Genomic DNA, 25,291 nt, shown 5'->3' on the forward strand with positions numbered 1-25,291 from the left:
ATCAAGTACGAGCTGGAAATATAACTAGCGTTTGCAATGGAGATATCACATACGTCTTGTACGTCACTACGTTCCTAATTGTTGGCCAACATTTGTGTGACCGTGTGTATGCAAGACAAGTCGGAGCCAACATCCTTCGAACAAAAATCCACGGTTTTGTTGTCGGAAAGTCCAATTGTGTGTACGGGGCATTGGAGCAAGTTTTTACTGTCCTCTGCGTCTCCATTGGACACATTTATTTTGTAGTTGTGGTGGTTAAAGGATATTAGTGGAAAAAAATGTTGTCATAACTGGGGGACTCATAGTCAACTTATCTCTCCTCAATAGTAGAAATTAAAGTGTATGTCAAATCAAAACTTTGTTTTAGATGAAGGAAAAAAAAAAAAAACTGGTTATTTTTAGACCGCCTGTGTTCCACTGGGAAAATTTGCTTTCACTTTCTGTCCTGGAGACACAACAGGTAATGAACAGACTTCTCATCTTTTTTTTTTTTTTCCTTTTTTTTAGCTACTTCAGTTTTTGTTATTTTGAGGTACTTAAATCAACTTTTCCGTTCATTTACTTCCCTCACAATTACATCATAGTAGCTTTTTTTTTTTTTTTATAGTTGCAGTCTTCCCTTTCCCCCTGCTGTATACCTTTCGATGGTTTATATCATAGATAAGTGCCTTTATTTTCCCAAACCCACCTTACCGCATATCCCTTCCACCCATCCCCCCCCCCTCAACCCCCCTATCTACCAGTCACTTTTCCGGGCCTTTCTCTCAGTTACTCCTCTGTATTCCGATTGGGTTGTCAACTACCTCTATTTTTCTCCTCTTCCCTTGGTACATTCGTTCTACTACTCCCTAAGCTCCCATAGCTTCGGCATATCTCATCGTTTGTTTGAATTTATCCCATTCTTGCCATTTTTCCTCGTAGGCTTCCAGGCCTCCCCCGTCACTATACCTTAAGTACTCTAGATTTTGGATCTCATTAACTTTGTTGCACCAACTCCTCATTGTGCGTCTCATTGGTTCCTTCCAATGTCTGGGGATGAGACTTTTGGCTGCGTTTAGGAGTGGCGGCAATAGACTTTTCAGATATTGTTTTTTCGGGATATTTATCCCGTGGAATAGGCAACTCCATGGCTCGTCGAGAAGCATTGTGTTCGTTATTTCCCCTATTATTTGCCTAATTTCTTCCCAGTATTTTTTAATTTCCGGACATTGCCACCATATATGGGCCATCGTCCCAATCTCTTTGCACCCTCGCCAACAGTATTGTGATTTTTCTTTTTGAATTTTATGCGCTTTATCGGGGGTGATGTCCCATCTCACCAAGCATTTGTAATTCATCTCCTTCATGTTACTATTTACTGTAGTGGTGTGTACCCGCCGCATTATTTGACTAATCTCTTCCTTCCTCAGGCAAGTCCCTAGTTCGTTTTCCCACTTAATAATATACGGTGGAGTATCCGGACCAGTCTTTTCTATGAGTGTTCTATATATTTTTGAGATCACCCTCTTTTTTCCCTTGTCCACGCAAATTTTTTCTAAGGGAAGCAAATTTGCTTCCGATCTTATTGGCTGAGGCAAATACTCTGTAAAGTGTTTTAATTGATTGTATTGCCATTCATCTATCGATCTCCACTCCCTTTTGCTCTTTAATTCGTGATACGTGCAGATTTTACCTTGGTCCATAATATCTTTCAGTTGTGCGTTTTCTATTGTTATCCATTTCCCAAACCAAGCTTCGATTCCCGGTATAAAATATTCTGTGTTTGTTAGGGGTGTTAGTGGTGAATTATATTCCCATTTTTCCTTTCTGTGAATGTGATCCCATATTTTTAGTGCGTGTCTAGTGATGTTGTTTGTGCCTTTATCTAATTTTCTGTATTGTGCAGGTATCCAAATTATTTTACCTAAATTGACTGTGCTTATTGTGCCCTCCATCTTCACCCATCTCTTTTCTCTATTTTCTTTAGCCCATTCTACTACCCGTGACAATATTACCGCATTATAGTAATTTCTAATATCCGGTGCACCCCAACCCCCTCTTACTCTATCTTTAGTTAACTGTGCCATGCTTATTCTTGCTTTTTTCCTTTTCCAGATAAATCTTGTGAAGAGCTTTTGTATTGTTTTAAAAAAGGCGTCCGGGAGTGGGATCGGTAGCATCTGCATTTTATATATGATTTTGGGGAGGGTGACCATTTTGATAATATTTATTCTTCCCCCCCAACGAGATGTTTCTTGTTGTTATTCTATTTAATTCATTTTTAATCTCATCTAGTAGTGGGAGGAAGTTTACTTGATATAGACTTTCGTTGGTTTTGGTCATCTTAACCCCTAAGTAGTTTATTTCTTTTTTACCCCAGACAAATGCGAAACTCTTTTGAAGTAAAAGTTCCTAAATTTTTGGAATATTAAACGTGAGGGTTTCAGACTTCGATGGGTTTAACTTGAAGTTTGAGACCTCACCGTACTCTTTTAAGGTTTTCATTACATTTAAGAGAGATGTCTTTGGTCTGGTTACATAGAACAGGATATCATCCGCGTACGCGGCTAACTTGTGTGTTTCCTCCCCAGCGTTATCTCCCTTATGTCTGGATTCTGTCTTATCCTAGCTAAAAGTGGTTCCAGTGCCAACACGAATAGCAGGGGGGATAGTGGGCACCCTTGTCTTGTTCCATTGAACATTTCAAATGGATCCGAAACTATCCCATTTACCCTTACCCTTGCTGTAGGTCTAATGTATAGGGCCTTTATGCGTTTTATCATTTTCTCACCCAGTCCTATTTCTTCCCATGTACCTTGCATGAGGCCCCAGTCTACCCTGTCGAATGCTTTCTCGGCATCTATCGACAGGAGTAGTCCTGGGGCCCCATTACCTTTCATCTCCTGTATTGCTAGCAGGGTCCTGATACCATTATCTTTCCCTTCCCTCCCTGTGATAAAGCCGACTTGGTCTGGATGTATTATTTTTTGCATAACTTTTTTCAGCTTATCCGTAAGGATTTTAGCGTAAATTTTGGTATCTAAATTTAGGAGGGAGATCGGTCTGTAACTTGAACATAACGTTCCATCCTTCCCTTCCTTAGGGATAACAATAATAGTAGCTTCTAAGGCTTCTTTGCGTAATTCCTCTTTATCCCCAATCCTGTTCATAAGATAGCACATTTTTGGGATCAGGATGTCTTCAAACTTTCTGTAATAGAGAATTGTCAGGCCGTCAGGCCCCGGACTTTTCCCCATCGGTGTTTCTCTTATGGTTTTTGTTATTTCTTCCTCCGTGATGGGTGTCTCTAACTGACTGATTTGTTCCTCTGTGATTTTCTTTAGACCGCTCTCTCTCAGGTATGTTTTTATTTTAACCCTTTTCTGTTCGACCTCATTTTTAGTACCTATATCATATAAACTCGCGTAGTATTCCTTAAACGTCCTGGCAATATCCGCTGATTCATGTGCGAATTCCCCGTTACCTGTTTGTATTTTGTCTATGTAATTTACTGATTTTTTTTTTGCTAGAGCCTGCGCTAAATGTCTCCCCGGTTTATTCCCATATAGGTACCTTTCTTTTTTTACTTTGTTATACATCATTCTTGTTTCTTGCTCTATAAGTTCTCTCATCTCCTCCGTTTTTCTGCTGAGTTTTAACAAAGTTTCGTTGTCGTTCTTGTTCTTATGGAGCTGTTCTAGTGTGTTAATTTCTTTCCTCAGGGCCCTGGTCTTCTCTCTAGTGCACCTTCTTTTCTCCGCCTCCTCTTTTATCATGATGCCTCTTATATAGGCCTTATGAGCCTCCCACACCGTCATTTTAGATACCCCTTCTGTGTTATTTTCTTTAAAATAGATCTCTAATTCTTTTTTCATTCGTTCTTCTATTGATTTATCGTGCAAGAGTTCCTCATTTAATCTCCAGCCCTTACTCTTTATATTTGCCTCTCCTATCTTTAGTTGTAACATTACCGGCGCATGGTCAGAGAACGTTATTATACCAATGTTTGTACGAACAGCCGCCTCTAGCCACCTATGCTCTATTAAAAAGTAGTCAAGTCTAGAGTATGACGAGTGGACAGGGGAGTGGAACGTGAAGTCTCTTGTTTTGGAATGTTGTAACCTCCATACATCTACCAATTGATATTGGTGCAGTTTCTGTTTTAATTTGTTCCTCCATCTCATCCCAGTCCCCTGTGCACTCGACGTACTATCCTCCTTTGGTTCCGGGCAGAAATTGAAATCGCCCCCCATTATAAGGCCCCCCTTCTTAAATTCCATTAGATCAGCTAACCGCCTGAGAAGGTAGCCAATGGGGTTCTTATTTGGCCCATATATGTTTGCCAGGGTGCACTCTACTCCATTTAATTTTCCTCTTAAGAACAAGTATCGCCCATCGGGGTCCACTAGTCTCTCATCTAGCTCAAATTTTACACCTCTGGCAAACCCTATGGCTACTCCTTTTGCTCGGCTAAGTGGGGAATCACCATAATACCATATGGGGTAGTCTTTTGAGCTTATCTTATTGTTATTTGTTATTGCGAAATGGGTTTCCTGAAGTAGGACCACGTCCGCCTCCAGGAATCTCAGCTCGCCCACAATATTCGCTCTTTTCCTGGGAGCATTTATGCCACGTACATTATAGGAAATTATCTTTAGAGCCTCTGTTGTTATGTTTGGTCGCACCACTTTGCGAGAGCAAGGGCCACGTCCTTGTTCTTTCCTATTATTACTGGTAGATTCCCTATCCCTCCCACTTCCCTGCACCCCCCCATCACCTCCCTCTCTCCCCCTTCTCCCCCCGACCCAGCCCCTCCTACCCCCCAAATCCTCCCTCTTCCCCCACCCTCCCCGCCCACCTCCTCCCCTCTGTTGGGGTAATCTGGTCTCCCGGTGACCTGAGGAACCATGAGCCCTACCCCCCTCCTGGCTCACTGGTTATCCCCCTTGAGGTGAAGCTCGGCTTAGGCGTCTCCAGATCCTATGCTCCTCCCTTTATTTGGGGGTTGCCCGGGTCTGCCCTCTCCCCCACCCCCTCGGCACCCTCCCCCCCTGTGTCCACATGGTATTTTTCTGTTGCCTTACAAGTATAGATCTGATTATCTCAGTTTATCTCAGTTTTATCTTGAGAACTGGCTGCCAGGCCTGCTGTTCTTTAGTGGGATCCCGATTTCCTGTTCTTTCCCACCATCCTGGGACTTCGACTAAAGGGATCCCCAGGCGGTCACAAAATTTCTGAGTTTCTTCGGGAAATCTCAAAGTTGCCGAGCGGCTTTCCTTGAACCCATTCAAGCAGGCAGGAAAACCCCAAGAATATTTAACTTCGTGCACTTGAAGCTGGGCCAGCAGCGGTTTCAACACTCTTCTCCTGGTCAGCGTCTCCGCCGCCAGGTCCGCAAAGATTTGTAAGTTCGTCTCTCCGTATCGCACAGATTGGTTCTTTTTTATGCACGTCTTCACCAGTTCTTTATCCTGAAAGTTGTGAAATCTCGCAATCACGTCTCTTGGGGCGTCCCCCTTGATCTCTGGGGGCTTGCGAATCCTATGCACTCTGTCAAATTTTATTTTACCATTTATGTTGGGTGGGGTAATCATTCCCCCGAAGATTGCATCCATTTTTCCTTGAAGATCCTCTTTTTCTCCCTGAATCTCTGGGAGACCTCTTATTCGCAAGTTCCTTCTTCTGCTCCTGTTCTCCTGATCTTCCAATCTATACAGGATGTTTCTCTGTGCTTTTATGACCTCCTCTATCTGTTTTTTGACACCTTCCAGCGCTTCTCCATGTTGATCTAACCTTGTTTCTGCCTCTTCCACCCTTTTTAGTGTTTGATTCATGTCTTCTCATAAGGAATCGATTTTTCCATTTCTACAGGTTTCCAGCTTTGCGAACATCTCCGCCATTTCGCTTTTGGTTGGTAGTTGTTTTTCTTGGGAAACTTCTATTTCTGTCTCCTGAATCTCATCACTTGCTGCATGGATCTCTATCTCTGCTATTTGTCTTCTTGTACCCATCTTTGACAAGCTCTCCGGAGCTTTACTTTTAGCTCCTGTTTGGTTTACCTGGGCTTTCTCTATTACTATCCTGTACCATGTACTTCCTGACAGTTCTGGGTGCACTTGTTCTGGGTGGATTAGCTGTCATCCCTTTTGTTGATTTACCTCTCATTCCTACCTTTTTGTTCCCTGATACTAGTGGGGGGGTGGTACTATCAGGTATAGTCATGGATATAGGTTTGCACGTGTGAGTTTTTTTATGTAATTGCAGTTATGAACCGGATGCATTCAGTTTCTCCGAACCCCTTTCGTTCCTCGTACCCTATGAGTATTAAAGTGGAACTCAACCGTATCTGAGCACCACAAATTGAAACACTATTTATTTCAGTTTAAATATTCAAAGCAAGCCCACCCATCCATCCATGTCACCCTGCTTTATTTTGTTGAGAAATTACACCCTCTTAGCATTTCAAGCCACAGCCATCTTACGTCAAGGCAGATTATTAATATAACATTTTCTTCCTGGAACCCATTTGCCCTTAGCTCAGGCAATCAGGCAGGAGGGTGTGCTTAGCCAAAAAAGCCCCTCCTCCCCTCTTCCAGTAGAATTTAAAAAAATGCCCATGAAAAATCCTGGAATGCATGACACCATTTTGGCCTACGCCAGAAACCAAGAAGCAACTGATGAAATGTAAAAAAAAACACATTTAAAACTAGTAAATATACAGTGATGAAAAACATATTTGATCCCCTGCTGATTTTGTACGTTTGCCCACTGACAAAGAATTTATCAGTCTATAATTTTAATGGCCGGTTTATTTTAACAGTGAGACAGAATAACAACAAAAATATCCAGAAAAACGCATTTAAAGAAGTTTTAAATTAATTTGCATTTTAATGAGTGAAATGAGTATTTGATCCCCTATCAATCAGCAAGATTTCTGGCTCCCAAGTGTCTTCTATACAGGTAACGAGCTGAGATTAGGAGCACTCTCTTAAAGGGAGTGCTCCTGATCTCAGCTTGTTACCTGTATAAAAGACACCTGTCCACAGAAGTGATCAATTAATCAGATTCCAATCTTTTCACCATGGCCAAGGCCAAAGAGCTGCCCAAGGATGTCAGGGACAAGATTGTAGACCTACACAAGGCTGGAATGGACTACAAGACCATCACCAATGAACTTGGTGAGAGGGTGACAACAGTTGGTGCGATTATTCGCAAATGGAAGAAAAAGAAAATAATTGTCAATCTCCCTCGGTCTGGGGCTTCATGCAAGATCTCACCTTGTGGAGTTTCAGTGAACATGAGAACCGTGAGGAATCAGCCCAAAACTACATGGGAGAATCTTGTCAATGATCTCAAGGCATTTGGGACCATAGTCACCAAGAAAACAATTGGAAACACACTACGACATGAAGGATAGAAATCCTGCAGCGATTTCTGCATTCCAGCAGGAATGCTGCCTATGACCCCAAGAACACATCACCACCGTCAAACATGGAGGTGGAAACATTATGCTTTGGGGGGGGGGGGGTTTCTGCTAAGGGGACAGGGCAACTCCACCGCCTCAAAGAGACAATGGACGGGGCCATGTACCGTCAAATTTTGGGTGAGAACCTCCTTCCCTCAGCCAGAGCATTGAAAATGGGTCGTGGATGGGTATTCCAGCATGACAATGACCCAAAACACATGGCCAAGGCAACAAAGGAGTGGCTTTAAGAAGAAGCACATTAAGGTCCTGGAGTGGCCTAGCCAGTCTCCAGACCTTAATACTATAGAAAATATGTGGAGGGAGTTGAAGGTTGGAGTTACCAAACCTCAGCCTCGAAACCTTAATGACTTGGAGAGTATCTGCAAAGAGGAGTGGGACAAAATCCTTCCTGAGATGTGTGCAAACCTGGTGGCCAACTACAAGAAACGTCTGTGATTGCCAACAAAGGTTTTAACATCGCGCACTAAGTCATGTTTTGCGAAGGAGTTAAATAATAATTTCACTCATTAATATGCAAATCAATTTATAACTTTTTTAAAATGTGTTTTTCTGGATATTTGTGTTGTTTATCTGTCTCTCACTGTTAAAATAAATCAACCATTAAAATTATAGACTGATCATTTCTTTGTCAGTGGCCAAACATACAAAATCAGCAGGTGATCAAACACTTTTTCCCCTCACTGTAATATAACGTCCTGTCTATTTACTAATGCAAAACAAATCAAAACAAAAACAAAAAATTGCCTTTTTATATACTTTAAAGGGTAACTCCATTTTCGTAGGAAAAAATAGCAAATAAAAAAATAATGATATAGCATATACAATTGCGACTCAAGTCATATTGTAATTGATTGTTATTAAAAATTACCTTTCCTTTTTAATCTGCAGCTCCATAATTTTCTGGAAAATGCAATGCAATATGGCTACAGAATGAGTACAGAACGCCCCCCCAGGAACATAATTTCATGCTTGTGTGATTGGCTCACTGATTTTCCCAGAAGTCTGATCTAAGATACAAATCAGATTTTTGGCATCCTCTGCAAAAAATTTTTATTTTTGGTGAACTACTCTGCATAACCTGCAATTTTCCTCATTAGAGCCCTGCAAGTGCATCAGCTGATTGATAATAATGAAACCCCTCCCATTAGATTCACTTTTCACATGGACACAGACAAACACAGAATGAATTCTTCAGAATAACAAAAGGTAGGTACAACAATGTTTGTTAAAATTCTTGTAATGTACATAGATCACCCAGTTTTTTTATCAACAAAAGTGGAGTTGTTCTTTAAGTTAGATTACTCTATCCCAATGAACTTGCGAAAAATCAAGTGGACCCTTATTTGTTCCCACAATAGAAGTTGTAAGGGTCAAAAAGAGAACCCTTAAAAAACCTATTTGTTATAATTAAAAAACAACTCCACGTAGCCGGTAATTGGTGGGCGGTAAATAACTTGTGTGGCTACACCCCATATCAAGCTGTGTTCACTGCACTGCTCTGGCTTATTGTTCATTGAATACTTGTAATTTGGACTTTTAAATTTCATGGTACTGGTTAATATATTGGGGCTGAGCTGTATGGGACAGTTGATTGTTTTTGTTAATATTCTGTAATATGTGGCTCTGTGCCTGGATTTTAATAGAAGTATACATTTAAAAAAAACTCCACTATACTTTACCTTTTTATCCTAAAAGAGTACATGATTTAAAAAACAAAAAACATATATACATAGAAACATAGAAAAGTGAGTAGTCCATTGAGTCTGCCCATTTTTTTTTGTTAACTTTTTTGTCTGAGTATAGATCTATGTTTATCCCAAGCATGTTTGAAGCCATTTACTGTTAACTGCTTTGCTGGTAGTTTATTCCAAGCATCAACTACCCTTTCAGTAAAATAATACTTTGTAAGATTAGTTTTGAACTTTGCTCCAGTTAGTCTGAGGACATGTCCCTGTGTTCTTGATTTTGGTTTCATATTGAAAAGACTGCCCTCCTGAACCTCATTCACCCCCTTGATGTATTTAAAAGGTTTCAGTCATGTCTCCCCTTTCCCTTCTTTCCTCCAGACTGTACATATTAAGTTCCTAAAGTCGCTCTCGATATGATTTATCCCCCAAAGCTTTCACCATTTTTGTTACTTGTCTCTGGACTCGTTCTATTTTATCAATATCTTTTTGTAAGTGTGGTCTCCTGAACTGGACACAGTATTCTAAATGAGGTCTCACTAAAGATCTCTATAGGGGAATCATCTGAAAAAAGTACCCCCAAATATGTTATCTTCTGTAGTGCTGGCTAATACTGTGTCCCCAATGTTGTACTCTCTCAGGGGATTCTTTTTGCCTCTGTGCATTATTTTACATTTACTGTAGAAACATTGAACTACAGTCTCCGCTGCTTTGACCAATCTTCCAGCAATGCCGAATCATGTTACAGACACCTCCAGAGATATCAACCCTATTACACACTTTTTTGTCATCAGCAAAAAGACATACCTTGCCTAACAAACCTTTACTTATATCACTTACATATAGATTAAACAGAGCAGACCTAGTACAGAGCCGTGTGGTACCCCCACTAGTGACTGCTCTCTGTTCTGAGTGAACCCTTTTCACAACCACGCTCTGTTATCTATCCTAAGACCAAGAAATGAGCAATCACGTGCCCATTGATCACTCAGTTCTCTGTCTTCTTGGAGTTGAAAGCGGTGAGTGTCAGTCACCAATCTCCGCTCTACCCCTCCAGCACTCACTAGAGCGCCAGGCTGGAATGGGGGTCAATCAGGCAGCTGGGTGGATCCCGACAATATGGTCTGGATCCTTCCAGAGCCTAGGCGACTCTGTAAAATCAGCTGACAGCGGGCAATAGCCGACTTTAAGCTGATTCTGGATCACAGGAGTGCACAATTAAATGCAATACTGTTACCTAGAAGAGAAGTATGACCAAAAAAGCTTTGGTCATACTTTTCTTTTAACTTAAGATATCCTCATCTGTCTTAATTACTGCATTCAATCAATATGAAACAGCTGTTACAATATTGAAGGAATAAAGTATTTAAGATTGAATGCATGAGAACATAGAAATAACCCAGTATCCCATGCTTGAGTTAGTACAAATCTCTATGATTATTATTCAGACTAAGGAAGGAAAACAAAGATGAAAATTGAAAAGTCCAAATCCTGCTGTCTTTATCTTTGGTTCACTAAGAAGAAAAAACTGGCATAAATCAAGCATGCAGCTAGTGTAATTCCAGGATAGCAAAGAACATGCTTGTTCTGGATCACTGACCCACCAAGTAATGAAGGAAGAATAAAAATGACAGCCTCAGAGACTGTACCTTTAATAAGTCAAGTCAGCATTGGCAGCTACCATATTTTCATTCTGACAGGTTCCAAGTAAAGGGTGAGGTAAAAAAGGTTTACGAGTTTACGGCATAGGGTTGAGGGGAAGAATAACTGTGCTATCTGTGTTTTATGGTGGTTTTCTTTGGGTTCATCCTTGACACACTTTGCTGAAGGCCATATGAATTGGTATTAACAAAATTGGAGATCCATATGCTCCCAGCATTTTTTTTTACTAGGACACAATCCAATACTCCTGGTGTTCCAGGTTAGTAATTATTTTTCACCAAGTTGGACCTAGTGAAAAGCTAAGGGGATGTTAACACCTACATTTTTCTTTTTTAGTGACAACGTTTAGGGAAACAGGTGTTTATAAATCAAAAGAAAAAAAAAAACATTAAAGTGTTTATAACGCATGGACAACATTTTTACATTACTCATGCCTAAATAGTTTTTCTCACTTCAATGAATCAGGTAGTATTACAATACTTATAAATAACACTATAACACATAACTGACACCTTTCATGTGGGGTATATGTTATGTTATGTTTAATGTAACAAACCCTCAATGTTCTTGTTGTTCTTAGCAACAACTCAGGTTCTTCCTTTTAAAAATGTACTAAAAAAGTGACAGTTTATTGGCTGATATTTTTCATGGACTGAACTCACTGTTAATTTTCTGTGATACAGGTTAATTTTTTTTCTTCATTGTTTAATAACAAAATTGGTTTTGTTTCAAAACCTAAAACTACAATTCCTTTCTCCAATCTAATTTTGTCTGGCACATGCTATATTTGTAAACAGTCTATAAGTTAACAGGCAGAAGCCTGCACATACCGGCAGCTGTTTTCTCCATCTGTGTGTAGGGATGCTTCAGCTCTTTTGAGTCCCATGCGGGAAAACGAATGGAACATAGTCAACATGACGTCGCTGACACTGTGGATACCATCAGGTTCATCATACAGGTTCTCCCAATATGATCTCAGGCCTGGTGTGCCAGATGGGTAGTTGCCATACAAATAATAGTCCAGTTGCCCAATTATTTCTTGGTTCACTGCAGCTTCAAATTTACGTGCAAAGAATGTTGGTCTTGCTGTTTGCTACACAAATAATAAAGATTTGTTAAGATTTATCTTTTATTGTACATGAACTGCAATTACCATTTTTAAGATAGAATTTTTTCTGTATTTATGAACTAGAGTGTAAGTTCTGCATATGTGGCTGCCCCAATCCCCACCCCTGCTGTTAAAACACTGCATTGCAGAAATAAATAAAATGCTCCAAATAAAACGCATTCAAAATTTGCTTCTTACGACCAAGTTCTGGCTACTTCCTGTTTCCTGTCACTGAAGTTCCTGGGCCTCATCTTTCTTGCAAGCATTGTGCAGAAGCCTGTTCTTGTGGATTGTGGGATCCCCAAAGAAGACCAACTGATGTCACCTTTTAAGTCTTTATGATTTTTCTCAAAATATATATTTTTTTATTTCCATAATGCAGGATTCTTGACAGTGGGGGGGACACAGTCACTTAAGTGGACCTTGCATTTTAGTGCAAGCTCCCCATTAAATAAAGCTCCCTCCCTCACTGGTAAAATCTTTCTCTCCTTTAAAATGTTTTGACAGCCACATTGCAGACCTAAAAACCTTGATTAGTACATATAAATTTAAAGCGACATACAAGAGCATTTTTTTACAACATAATGCTGCCATTCATGGGCAAATCCATACCATCAGCAAGCAAGCATCTGTGAAGTTTACCAGTGAATATAGCATACAAACTGCAAATGTTTCTTTATCCAATTTTCCGCATTCTTCAACTTGTAAACTTCATTCAGACAAACTACTGAGACCTGTACATTTATTCTTCAACTAAAAGTGTAAACTAGTTATTAAACATGGAAAAGATGTCTAGGTTGATGTTTTTGGTTCACACTTCATATAAAGTGGGGTTAGAAAGTATTCAGACCACCTTACATTTTTCACTCTTTGTTATACTGCAGCCATTTGCTAAAATCATTTAAGTTCATTTTTTTTCCTCATTAATGTACACACAGCACCCCATATTGACAGTAAAACACAGAATTGTTGACATTTTTGCAGATTTATTAAAAAAGAAAAACTGAAATATCACATGGTCCTAAGTATTCAGGCCCTTTGTTCAGTATTCAGTAGAAGCACCCTTTTGATCTAATACAGCCATGAGTCTTTTTGGGTAGGGATGAGCCGAACATCCCCCTATTCGGTTCGCACCAGAACATGCGAACAGGCAAAAAATGTGTTTGAACACGTGAACACCGTTAAAGTCTATGGGAACATGAATAATCAAAAGTGCTAATTTTAAAGGCTTATATGCAAGTTATTGTCATAAAAAGTGTTTGGGGACCTGGGTCCTGCCCCAGGGACATGTATCAATGCAAAAAAAAAGGTTTAAAAACTGACGTTTTTTCGGGAGCAGTGATTTAAAAAAATGCTTAGTGTAACATTCCTTTAAATTTCGTACCTGGGGGGTGCCTAAAGTATGGCTGTAAAGGGGCGCATGTTTTCCGTGTTTAGAACAGTCTGACAGCAAAATGACATTTCAAAAGGAAAAAAAGTCATTTAAAACTACTCGTGGCTATTAATGAATTGTCGGTCCGACAATACACATAAAAGTTAATTGATAAAAACGGCATGGGATTTCCCCACAGGGGAACCCTGAACCAACATTTTTTTAAAAAATGGCGTGGGGGTCCCCCTAAATTCCATACCAGGCCCTTCAGGTCTGGTATGGATATTAAGGCGAACCCCGTGCCAAAATTAAAAAAAAATGGCGTGGGGGTCCCCCTCAAAATCCATACCAGACCCTTCAGGTCTGGTATGGATTTTAAGGGGAACCCCGGACAAAATTTTTTTTAAAAATGGCGTGGGGTCCCCCCAAAAATCCATACCAGACCCTTATCCGAGCACGCAACATGGCAGGCTGCAGGAAGAGAGGGGGGATGAGAGAGCACCCCCCATGAACCGTACCAGGCCACATGCCCTCAACATTGGGAGGGTGCTTTGGGGTAGCGGCCCGCCAAAGCACCTTGTTCCCATGTTGACAAGGACAAGGGCCTCATCCCCACAGCCCTTGGCCGGTGGTTGTGGGGGTCTGCAGGTGGGGGGCTTATCAGAATCTGGAAGCCCCCTTTAACAAAGGGACCCCCAGATCCCGGCCCTCCCGTGTGAAATGGTAATGGGGTACAAAAGTACCCCTACCATTTCACAAAAAAAGTGTCAAAAATGTTAAAAATTACAAGAGACAGTTTTTGACAATTCCTTTCCACAGCTATGTGGAAAGTTTATCTGAACTGAACGTATTCTCTCTTGAGAAGAGGTGATTAAGAGGGATATAATCACCATATAGAAATACATAGGTGGTCCATATAATGAACTTAGTAGAGAGTTATTCAATTTCAGGTCATCACAAACAACAAGGGAGAACTCTTTATGTCTGGAAAAAAAAAATATAACCTCCACATATGGAAAGACTTCTTCACAGTAATGCCCTGTACACACGGTCGGAATTTCCGTTGGAAAATGTGCGATCGGAGCGTGTTGTCGGAAAATCCGACCGTGTGTGGGCTCCATCGGACTTTTTCCATCGGATTTTCCGACACACAAAGTTTGAGAGCAGGCTATAAAATTTTCCGACAACAAAATCCGATCGCGTCAATTCCGACCGTGTGTGAACAATTCCGACGCACAAAGTGCCACGCATGCTCAGAAGAAATACGGAGACGGAACAGCTCAGTCTGGTAAAATTAGCGTTCGGAATGGATAGAGCACTTTCGTCAGGCTGCAATGTTTAAAATTGTTTAATACAGCGCACTCTCTTCTTCTCTATAATGCTAGAAGAATTAAGTAGTTTTGCTGCTCATATTCACACAGACTTCTCACAAACTTCTTTCTTTATTATTTATCGTAATTCCCTCAATATATTTTGATTTGTCACATCTGACAAAATTTTTTTTAAATTTTTGTTTTGTATTTTTTTCAAGGCTGATGTTTTTTTTTTTTCTCCAGAATATTTTTGTGTGTGTTTTGTGTGTCAAGTTACTACAACATCATTATTATCTTGTATTATTTAATCTCAAGGAGATTGCTTGGTGTTGGTGTCCCTTGTTAATTTCACATTGTATTTTTGAAATGTACCTGAATCCTCACAAACAAACTGTCCTTTTTGAAAGGAAACACACATAGGCGAGTATAATTGAAACAAAAATTCCTTTATTAAGGGCTCAGAACCAAACAAAGAGGGAGGCAACGCTGGATAAACATCATAAATTGGCGAAGCCTTTGGCCCCCAGGGCACACATCAATTATTTTACTGCAAAATTGGTGGCATGAGGAGTCCATATATAAGGGAGTGCAGTCTGGTCCAGAAGTCCCAGAGATCCAGAAAGCAGCAGATGACATGTATGTTCCCAGGCTGTGGTACTACAAGAGGCTGCATATTTTGCCAGACCAGACTGAGCCCAGGGCCATCACTCTCTGGTCTTCCTTCCATGCTGTGGCTCTGGTGTTGGAGATGTGGCAGGAGGAGGAGTAGGACCTGGAGGAGGAGGAGGAGGAGGACCTGGAGGAGGAGGAGGACTATGTGTGAGGTCACAAATGTGGGTTGCACATGTGATTTGGCCCCTCAACCCCTTATTTAGAGATTCCAAAATTAAGAACTCACATAAGAGTCATTGGCCCTCCTCCATCTGCATCATTTTGCATGCAGTTAGGCCAGCAAAGTCCTCCTCCACACTGTGGGGTGTTCTGAGGGCCTCTGTAGCCTTCCAAAATAGGCCTATGGCAGCCTCCTCTAGGTTACTCCTCTTCCTGCCACTTTGTCTTTGAAGGCGGAGGGTAGGGACCTGGATATCAGGCAGCCTGCTTGGCCCGGCCACCTCCTGGCTGCCACATCCCTGTGTATGAAAAACGGACATGGTTTTAGTTTTTACATCATCAATCATAATCATAAATTAGTACTCCTAACTAACATATATTTAACATCATTGATTGGACAACCAGAAATATTTAGAAGAATGCTATACCTGGCTCAAGCTGCGCTCCTCCACATGTTGCTGCCTGGAAGGCCCAGGTTGGGCGTCAGAAGCCTCAGCTGGGGGGGAAGGAAGCGTGGAAGGAAGAGTGGAGAGTGCTGGCCTGGGTTCAGTCTGACCTGCCATAAAATGCAGTCTGTCATAGTACCAAAGCCTGGGGACATAAATGTCATCTGCAGCTCATGATCTCTGGGAATCATGGACCTTCTTGTACTCCTTAGATATGTACTCCTCAGGCCACCAATTAGGATCTTCAAATAGATGATGTCTGCCGTGGGGATCACCAACTTCACAAATTGCAGCAATTTATCCAGCGCTGCCTTCCTCTTTGTTTGGTTCTTATATTCAGGGTGGTTTATCTGCCACAGACAGGGGAGCTCCCTGAACATATCTATAAAGATTGCCATAAAATCCTGATCCTTCAAGATATCCATTTTCACTGCAAGACACAACACAAGACAAACCCTAATGTCAGCCTAAAGTCTTCTAAACTTGTGCAAATACAGGCCCCAATCTAGAAGCAGTATAGGTCCAATGTTAAATCTTACCTTCGCTATCACAGTCGGCGCCTCCGTTACTCCTTCCTCCGCTCACAGATCGTACGTACTACGCATGCGTGTTGCGCTTTATAGACACTGCGCATGCGTGAAACTCCGCCCGCCCCTGACGTTCTTTCTAGTCTATTCCCCGCCCCTTCTCGTTCAGCGCAGTGGGGAAGAGCACACGGCGGAGACAGAGCAGGTGTCTGATAATTACACCAACGAGGAGGAGGAAAGCCCGGAGCCTGAAACATCCCGATCCAGAAAGAGACGATTTAAGGCCTCAAATATGTCCTTTGGGGAGATGTTGGAGATGGTCGATATCCTGAAGAAGGCTGACTATGACGGGAAGTATGGACCTTACCCCAACCCCAATGTCAGAAAGGTCAAGATAATGGCGAAAGTGGTCAAGAGTCTGCCCCGGAATTTCGGGGTACGACAATCGAAAGATCAGCTCAGGAAGCGGTGGTCGGACCCCACATTAAGAGAGCATGAGCGGTACAGAAGTGCTGCAAAAAAGTAAGTAGTTGTCCTGTGTTCCTATTCTTTATTTTTATTACGTTTGTGCTGCTCCATGTGCTTTTCTTAACTGTTATACAGTTTAAAATGGCAACTTTCATGTTCATGGGCACATTATTCGTTCGTATAAAACATTGTTCGTTCGGCCTAGAAAACACCATTGTTTTGGCCATATGCATTTGCCAACATTTTTTATGGCCTACTTGTCTGAAAAAATTTTTTTTGTGTAGATGGGTTTGTAACTAGAATGAAGTGCAAACTAGATTCTGTGTAAGGAGAGGACACTCAGCAGTTTAGACATCTTGACGCTGGAGCACTAGTGTGGGACACAAGCACACCCTTTTTATTAGGGTGTCCACACAGGTGCTCCAGTGTATACTATAGGGGTAAAGTATTGAAGCTTGACAAAGGACAATAAAATTTCAACATCTTGGAACTCTGCCAAAACAGACAATTGTACCCCACTTCCAAGCAATGTTTCATATTCCTATTTCTGCCATCAAATATCTGTGTGCTAAGTATACCTATTTTTTTTACATAGGGGATAAAAGACTCGGAGGACACCCCTCATCCGAGGAGACCAGAGACCCCGCACCTCATGAAGAAGTGGAGACCCACCCAAGCCAAGCAGAGCAGGAGGAGGAAGGAGATGTGGTGGAAATTGTCTCCACAACAGGTGAGTGTCTGCGACCACAGGCTCAGGTAAGAGATGGATGCCGGCAGATTTATAATACATGGTGTGTTTTTGTTTCTATCTTTTTAGGTGATCGTGATGTTGTGGATCCAGATTATTTCACCTCGGAAACTGCATAGGTCCTAATTGGGGAGATCATGGGGTGTAATAGGGACTTGGAAAACATCCAGAAAAGCATCAATGATGTTCAAACAAAAATGAAGAACATCATTGATGTTTTAGGAATAGTTTAAAGCCAAGCAAAATCCCTTTGTTTTTTTGGGATTTTTGTGAGCTAAAAATTTTTACCATTTTTTGACATATTTGCAAAAAGCCAAATTCTGAAGATGCACACAGTGTGTCAACATGTGCTATCTGCCATCACTGGAGATCAATGGACGCGTTTTGGGGGTACAACCCCTTCCTCAAAAATAAAGTAGCTGTGAGGAAGGGGTTGCACCCACAAAACACGTCCCTTGATCCCCCGTGATGGCAGCTAGCACATGTTGACATTCGGCAATTTGTGTGCATCTTCAAAATTTGGCTTTTCTAAGGTGACTTCACCCCATCTGAACGCAATATCAAACACAGTTTGTAAATACTCATGTCTGATATTGCCTTCAAGTTCTACCAAATTTGAACTTTATAAGTTCAAGATTTGTGTCTTTCTTGTTGGTTTTAAACATGCCGGTTTTATCTTAAATGGACATTTCTACTTTTTCTAATGTGACCCCAAAAATTGTTATACAACAAACATGTTGGTTTGTTTTAAAAACCTTTTCTAAATGCACATGTGATTGTGCTGGTATTAAAAAGATTGTTAATCAAGAATGTGTGGATTATTGTTTCAACGCTCCAAAATTTTTGTTGTGCTCTAATTGGTGTTTTCTGTGACAATGGGTGTTATTACCTAAGGTAAAATCCACTTTGCACTACAAGTGCATTTTCAAGTGCACTTGTAGTGCAAAGTGTCTTTGCCTTTAGTAAATAACACCCAACAATGCTTTGTAATGATACACAATCACGCCATTTTCAGGACTCACCACATTTCTGTCAGGGTCAGCTAAAAGAAACACAAGAAGTAAATGTCACCAAAGATTTTAGTAGTTACATTTTTTTTATTTGAAAAAGGTTTCAGACATTGTCTGGCATATTGATAGCCCCCCTACCCGCAAAGTATTCAAGGTATCTTAGACGGACCTCACGGGCACTCAGGGGGGGCAAGCCAGGACGGCCACTTTCAAGCGCTGTCAAGGTTGGTTCATTTTGAATTCCAGCCTCAGGCCCAACTGAGCCAGTATAGTTGGCAGAATGTTGCCCTAAAAAGTTGTGTAGAACACAGCATGCCAGGATAATATGATTCAGTTTATACTCCGCCATGTGTATGGGTGTAAGAAATAGACGGAACCGGCTGGCCATGATTCCAAAGGTGTTCTCCACCACTCTTCTGGCTCTGGCCAGCCGGTAATTAAAAACCCTCTGGTCCGGGGTGAGGGTCCTCATCGGGAATGGCCGCATAAGATGGTCCCCCAGCGCAAAGGCTTCATCTGCAACGAAGGGGAGTCCTTCCACATTGTCTTCTGGAGGTAGCAAGTCCAAGCTGCCATTCTGGAGACGCCTGTAGAACTCCGTCTGGGCGATGACTCCACCATCGGACATCCGGCCATTCTTCCCCACGTCCACATACAGGAACTCGTAAGTAGCCGACACCACCGCCAACATCACAATAGTATTGAACCCCTTATAGTTGAAATAGTATGACCCCGAGTGGGGTGGTGGGACGATGTGGACGTGTTTCCTATCAATTGCCCCTCCGCAGTTAGGAAAGTCCCACCGCTGGGCAAAGTGGGAGGCCACAGTCTGCCATTCCTGTGATGTGGAAGGAAACTGTGGAGTCAAACAACAAAAAATTAGTCATTTTGCATATAAACAGGGAAAGCAGATTAGACACAAACATTCTTGGCCAACATCAAGATAACATTTATTTGAGGGAGTTTTGAAAGACCAAAGTATAAGGTCCACCTATCAGATTCCCCCTCCCCCCCTCTCATGGGCCATTTCTTACATTTTAGGGGGGGAGATCCTGGACAGGCAACCCTCTTCACTTCATTGAGAGATGAATGCCTAAATAATGTGGATTACTTTGGCCAGCCCCTTCTTAGTTACACTATTGACAGCCCACTGGACAGGTAAGAAGTGTCATAATACAAAGATATAAATACACATTGTACACATTTTAGCACATTTGGAAATTCTGCTATCACCTATCAAGATAATAACAGGATACAAAAACTTGAAACAGTACCATTTGAAAGTATTCAGGCAGGCCCTTGCACTACATGCTTTGGGGAATTCATCCATACATCTGACCACTAAAGAGGTGGGTATAGTGTGTATGGGTTTGGCAAAGTCACCAGATAGATGATTGAGGATAGATAGAGAATTGGTATCAGCTGACTTAGCAGTTGGGGGGAGGGTTGATTTGGGGAACCCCCCAAAAAAGCCTCTGGCACTCTGCCTGAATTTAAAGCACAAATCACATTTTTAAAAATTTTAGGGGTTTTTTAGGGTAAAACACTACTATGGAGCTGATAAAATACATTGTTAAGTGACTACATGAGGTGAATATAGGGCCAGGAGACCATGCTGGGGAGGTAAGTGAAGGCAAATATGTAAGAAGGACAAAAAAAAAATTACTGAAAAATCCAGCATGCATGAAGACAAAGGGGACATTCACAGCATATTACAATCATGGTAATTAGGGAATGAGGAAAGAAATACAATATATTATCAAACATTAAATACAATAAAATGTGATATTAAAGGATAAAAGTTACCTTAATATACTCCTTCTGCAGTACCTGAGTGATGGCAGAACAGGTCTCTGGGATAATGATCCCCAGAGCCTGTGGGGAGATGCCTGTCGAGAACTTCCTCTCCTGTCGAGAAAGTCCTACAGGCTTCTCCCCGTCGCCAAGTACCAGAGGGTGGCGACGAGCCTCTGCTCCGGAGTGATGGCTTGCCTCATGCAGGTATCCTGCCTGCTAATATAAGGGGTCAGCAAAGCCAACAAACGGTGAAATACGGGGTCCGTCATCCAGAGATAGTTCCTGAAATCATCAGGATTATTCTCACGGATCTCACGGAGCAAAGGCATATGACAGAACTGGTCACGCTGGAGCAACCAATTCTTGGTCCATGAACTCCTCCCCACCCTGTTCATGGACTGGACTTGTGTCAAGGTAAGAACCCCAACACCAAGCCCCAGCACAGCACGAACTCTACGAGGAGTACGTATATGCAACATGGCTAGAAAACGGTCGGCTGCTCAGAACGAAGTAACAGAACGCACTGAAGAGCAGCAAGGCCTGTGAAGAGCGACCTGAAAAACAGTAACGAACGAACAAGAACACAATGACAAGAGTCACGCGTAACTCGCTGCACGCACTGAAGACCAGATACAAACCCACAAGCACAAACTGAACAGCAGAAAACGATCTGAAAACCACGAGTCTGAAAAAGCACGAATCATCTCTCACCAAACTTTTCCTAACACGAGATTAGCAAAAGGAGCCCAAAGGGTGCCGCACTTGGTTCTGAACTGGCCTTTTCTAGTCTCGGCGTATGTGGTGTACGTCACCGCGTTCTTGGCGATCGGAAATTCCGACAACTTTGTGCGACTGTGTGTACGCAAAACAAGTTTGAGCCAACATCCGTCGGAAAAAATCCATGGATTTTGTTGTTGGAATGTCCGATCAATGTCCGATCGTGTGTACGGGGCATTAGAGCTGTAAGAATGAGGAATAGGCTCCCTCAAGAACTAGTGCTTAGTAGATTGTTTTAAAAAAGAGCTGGGTGCATTCTTAACTTAACAAAACATAGGTGGTTATTAACATTTATAGGTAACAACACCAGGGATTGTTAATCCAAGGAAGATCAAATTACCTTCTGGGGAATTAGGAAGGGTTTTATGTTTCCCCCACTGGAGCAAATTGGATAATACTACTGGAACAACCGTGGGTATGTGGTGGTTTTCTAGTTACTTACGCTGTTTAATTTTTTTAAATTTTTCCGATTGGACTCTAGATGGACAGATGGTGTTGTTTTTTTAACCTGGATAACGATGTAACTGGCATTTTTTATTTATATTTGCCATAAGTTCCTTAATTTTTCTTTTACTTTATAAGTTGTAAGTTGAGTGCTAACATTTGAATGTCTAGGGATCAACAAACAAGCAACAGTTAGGAAGTGTCTAGCTGGAAATATTTTAAACGAACAGTGTAAACCTAGTATCATAGTGAGAAAAAGAACCTCTTCTTCTCACTATGTCATTCATGAGACTTTGACACACACAAAGTTCCTGAAAAATGTTAGTAGGTTGCAACCTCATCAGACATATAACATTGCTCCCTTTTTCAAGTATTTCAGCTAAGGTTTAATAACCTGGGCAATGCTTTATTTGAAACCTCCAGTGTCTTATATTACAAGGAAATAATGTGCTAGTTATTCTCTGAAGCCGTATTTGAAACTGCACATTTATGTTTGAGGAAGTAAGATTTGTGCCACTCTTCTCTGGGGAATTATTTGTTGAGCTCATTCTGCCATTTAAGGTTAAATATAGGAGTACAGTATAAAATATATTTGAGTACAGGGCTGAAAAAATGACAACAAAGCTAATTGCATTGCCACCGTTTCTTGGTAATTTGTGAGGTCTTTGTAGCTCTTATTTTTTTCAGGTGACAAAAATTATAAAGCTGTAACCAGAAGCAGAAGTTTACAATTTTAACTGGTAAAGTATAAGTATATCAAATTATTAAAATCTCATAAAAGCTTCAACATTTTAAGGCCATTTAATAATACCTGATGATACCCCCATGAATTTCCTTGTTCAGGCATTTTCTGTTCTAGGGGGATAATACTCTGTCCCCACCTCCCAACTGTGCCCAGATGTTATCACCTGGCCCCCTGTCATCTTCATGGTCATCCAGCTTCAGTCCCAGGCTCTGGCAGAAGGGGACGGGAGGGGGTTAACCTCCTTCCGTCGCCTGTTAAAGCAATCAAGCGTATAATTATCTGCTAGGATTGCTTTTACATTATAGAGCATAGTTTGCCGATAGAAAAGATACTGGGGTGTAGCTGCAGGCATCATACTGGTATAACCCCTTCAACCTGGTGACATATGGGTACATCGCAAGGGCTGAAGTGGTTAATGCGTTCTCTCTGTCATGGATTCATTGACCCCGATTTGGACATTTTCACTTAGGGGTGTACTCACTTTTGTTGCCAGTGGTTTAGACATTAATGGCTGTGTGTTGAGTTATTTTGAGGGGACAGCAAATTTACACTTTGTAGCAAAGTGTTTTTCTTCACTATTGTCACATGAAAAGATATAATAAAATATTTACAAAAATTAGATATATTAGATATATATATTTATATATCTATATATCTATATATATAGATATAGATAGATATATCTATATCTATCTATATCTATATCTATATATATATATGTAGATATAGATATATATCTATATCTATCTATATCTATATAGATATAGATATATATATATAGATATAGATATAGATATAGATATAGATATATATATATATATATACACACACACATACACATATACATAAATACATGACATCTTGTGGAACAGGCAAGCCCAGGCCACCTACAAAACATTACAAAATGACTCTAGTTCTTACAACAGATATCCACTTTTGTAAACAACTGTCAACAGGTCAATAATATACCTTGTGAGGATTTTCCATGAATGTGTATACTTTCTAACGGCATGCTATTTTCTCTCAATAGCTCTATTTTCTACTATTGTCAATAGATACCTCACAGAGCCTCACAATTAGTGCCAGCTAGATGTTATCAGTATTATAAAAAGCAAAAATCCATTCAAGAATATTTGTAAATTCACTTTTTCATACAAAATTTTAAAAAAATACTATTATATAATTTAATGCAAGAAGTTTATCTGATGACCAACTCTTTAGTTAACAGATAGTATATTTGATCAAAAATTAGTAAATATCATATGGTACAACACATGAAAAAAAAATGCCCATTGTATTCTTTAGTGAACTGACTCCAATCTATGTGTAAACCTGCTGCTCAAATAAAGGTATTGGCAAAATTCATAGATGCTTCATGGATAAGGCGAGTAAACTCAGTGGCATTGTTTTACTTTTAGTGACATTAACCGCTTGCCATCCACCCTATAGCAGTTTTACTGTTACAGGGCAACAGCTGTGCACTGGATCATGTATATATACATGATCCCGCACTTCTGGGTAGGGGGCGCGCGTGATTACACACAGTGGAAGCCGATCAGCTGGTGCCGGGTACCCAACGTCCATCGGCACCCGCCGATCATCAGGCAGAGACACAGAACTCTGATCTGCCTATGTAAACAAGGCAGATCGCTGTTCTGACAGGAGGAAAGGAATGGAGTTAGTGTTCCTGCAAAGCAGGGAATACATTTCGTCTCTTCCCCTAGTAAAAGCACCTCACACAGTTCACATAAACCCTGGTTAGGCACACAATTATCACTTTGATCGCCCCTGATGCTAGCCCCTTTCCAGCCAGTGTCATTAGTACAGTGGCAGTGCATATTTTTAAGCACTGATCACTGTATTAGTGTCACTGGTTCCCAAAAGGTGTCAAAAGTGTCAGTTAGTGTCATAATGTCTGCAGAAATTTCACAGTCCAGCACAGTCGCTGATAACCGCTATTACTAGTAAAAAAATAAACAAATAAAAATATCCCATAGTTTGTAGATATAAAATAATGGTAGTGCTGAGCCTTAAATTGAATAATGTTCAAATAAAGTGCAAAAGTGCCTGGTAAAAGATACACTTAAAACGTCATACTTACCTGCTCCGTGCAATGGTTTTGCACTCAGCAGCCCAATCCTCTTCATCTGGTGTCCCCCGCCAGCACGCCTGGTTTCCCCTTTACCTAGGGCCCCATAGGAAGCGGGAATGGGGCACTTGTGTGCCTGCTTGATCTTAAGTCGGCTAGTTTGCATCTATTCAGACACACAGCCTGGCTCAGCCTCCACTCTCTGCTCACAGGTTTTGACCCCACAAATAGAGCTTCCTTTTGGTGGCATTTAATCACCTCTGCAGTTTTTATTTTTGGCGCTATAAACAAAAATTGTCTATTTTGAAGGAGCAGTTTACGCCCTTGAATGTAGTTGCGGGCTACAATATATAGGTCAGACAAAAAGACCCCTGAAAATGCGTATGAGAACATGTGCAAAATATAATTAAAGGCTTTGATAAACACAGCGTATCAAAACATTTCGCCACTCATCATAACAAAGACCCCACACAGTTGAAATTCTGGGGAATAGAACCCTAGGTGAAACACTGGCGTGGGGGCCACAAAGTTAGAACACTTAGCCAATTAGAATCTAAGTGGATTTTTACGTTGTAAAACTTTCGCACCTCGGAAATAGAATTTGATCTCAACTGTTTTATTAATGATTTTTAAAATCTTCAGATTTTATATGGATATTTTATTCATATTATTTTACATGATATAGTTCCTCCCCGTTATGTTTATCCTCATTCAGATTATGTGCAATATATTCGCCAATGTCATTTCCGGTGCATGTGGATTTTATAGTTTTTTCCCCCTTTTTTTACTCATTCGATCTATGCT

General features: G+C 41.0%; 1 protein-coding gene across 1 annotated transcript in view; it reads right to left on the reverse strand.

Annotated features, from left to right (window-relative positions):
• XYLT1 (xylosyltransferase 1) overlaps positions 1 to 25,291 on the reverse strand; it is a 656,093-nt gene that overhangs the window by 62,399 nt on the left and 568,403 nt on the right. Inside the window, exon 8 of the mRNA XM_073591126.1 lies at positions 11,643 to 11,905. Coding sequence (XP_073447227.1) covers positions 11,643 to 11,905 — 263 coding nt within the window. The remainder of the gene's footprint in view (positions 1 to 11,642; positions 11,906 to 25,291) is intronic.

This window comes from Aquarana catesbeiana, linkage group LG06, assembly GCF_042186555.1.
Source record: "Aquarana catesbeiana isolate 2022-GZ linkage group LG06, ASM4218655v1, whole genome shotgun sequence".
Classification (NCBI taxonomy): Eukaryota; Metazoa; Chordata; class Amphibia; order Anura; family Ranidae; genus Aquarana; species Aquarana catesbeiana.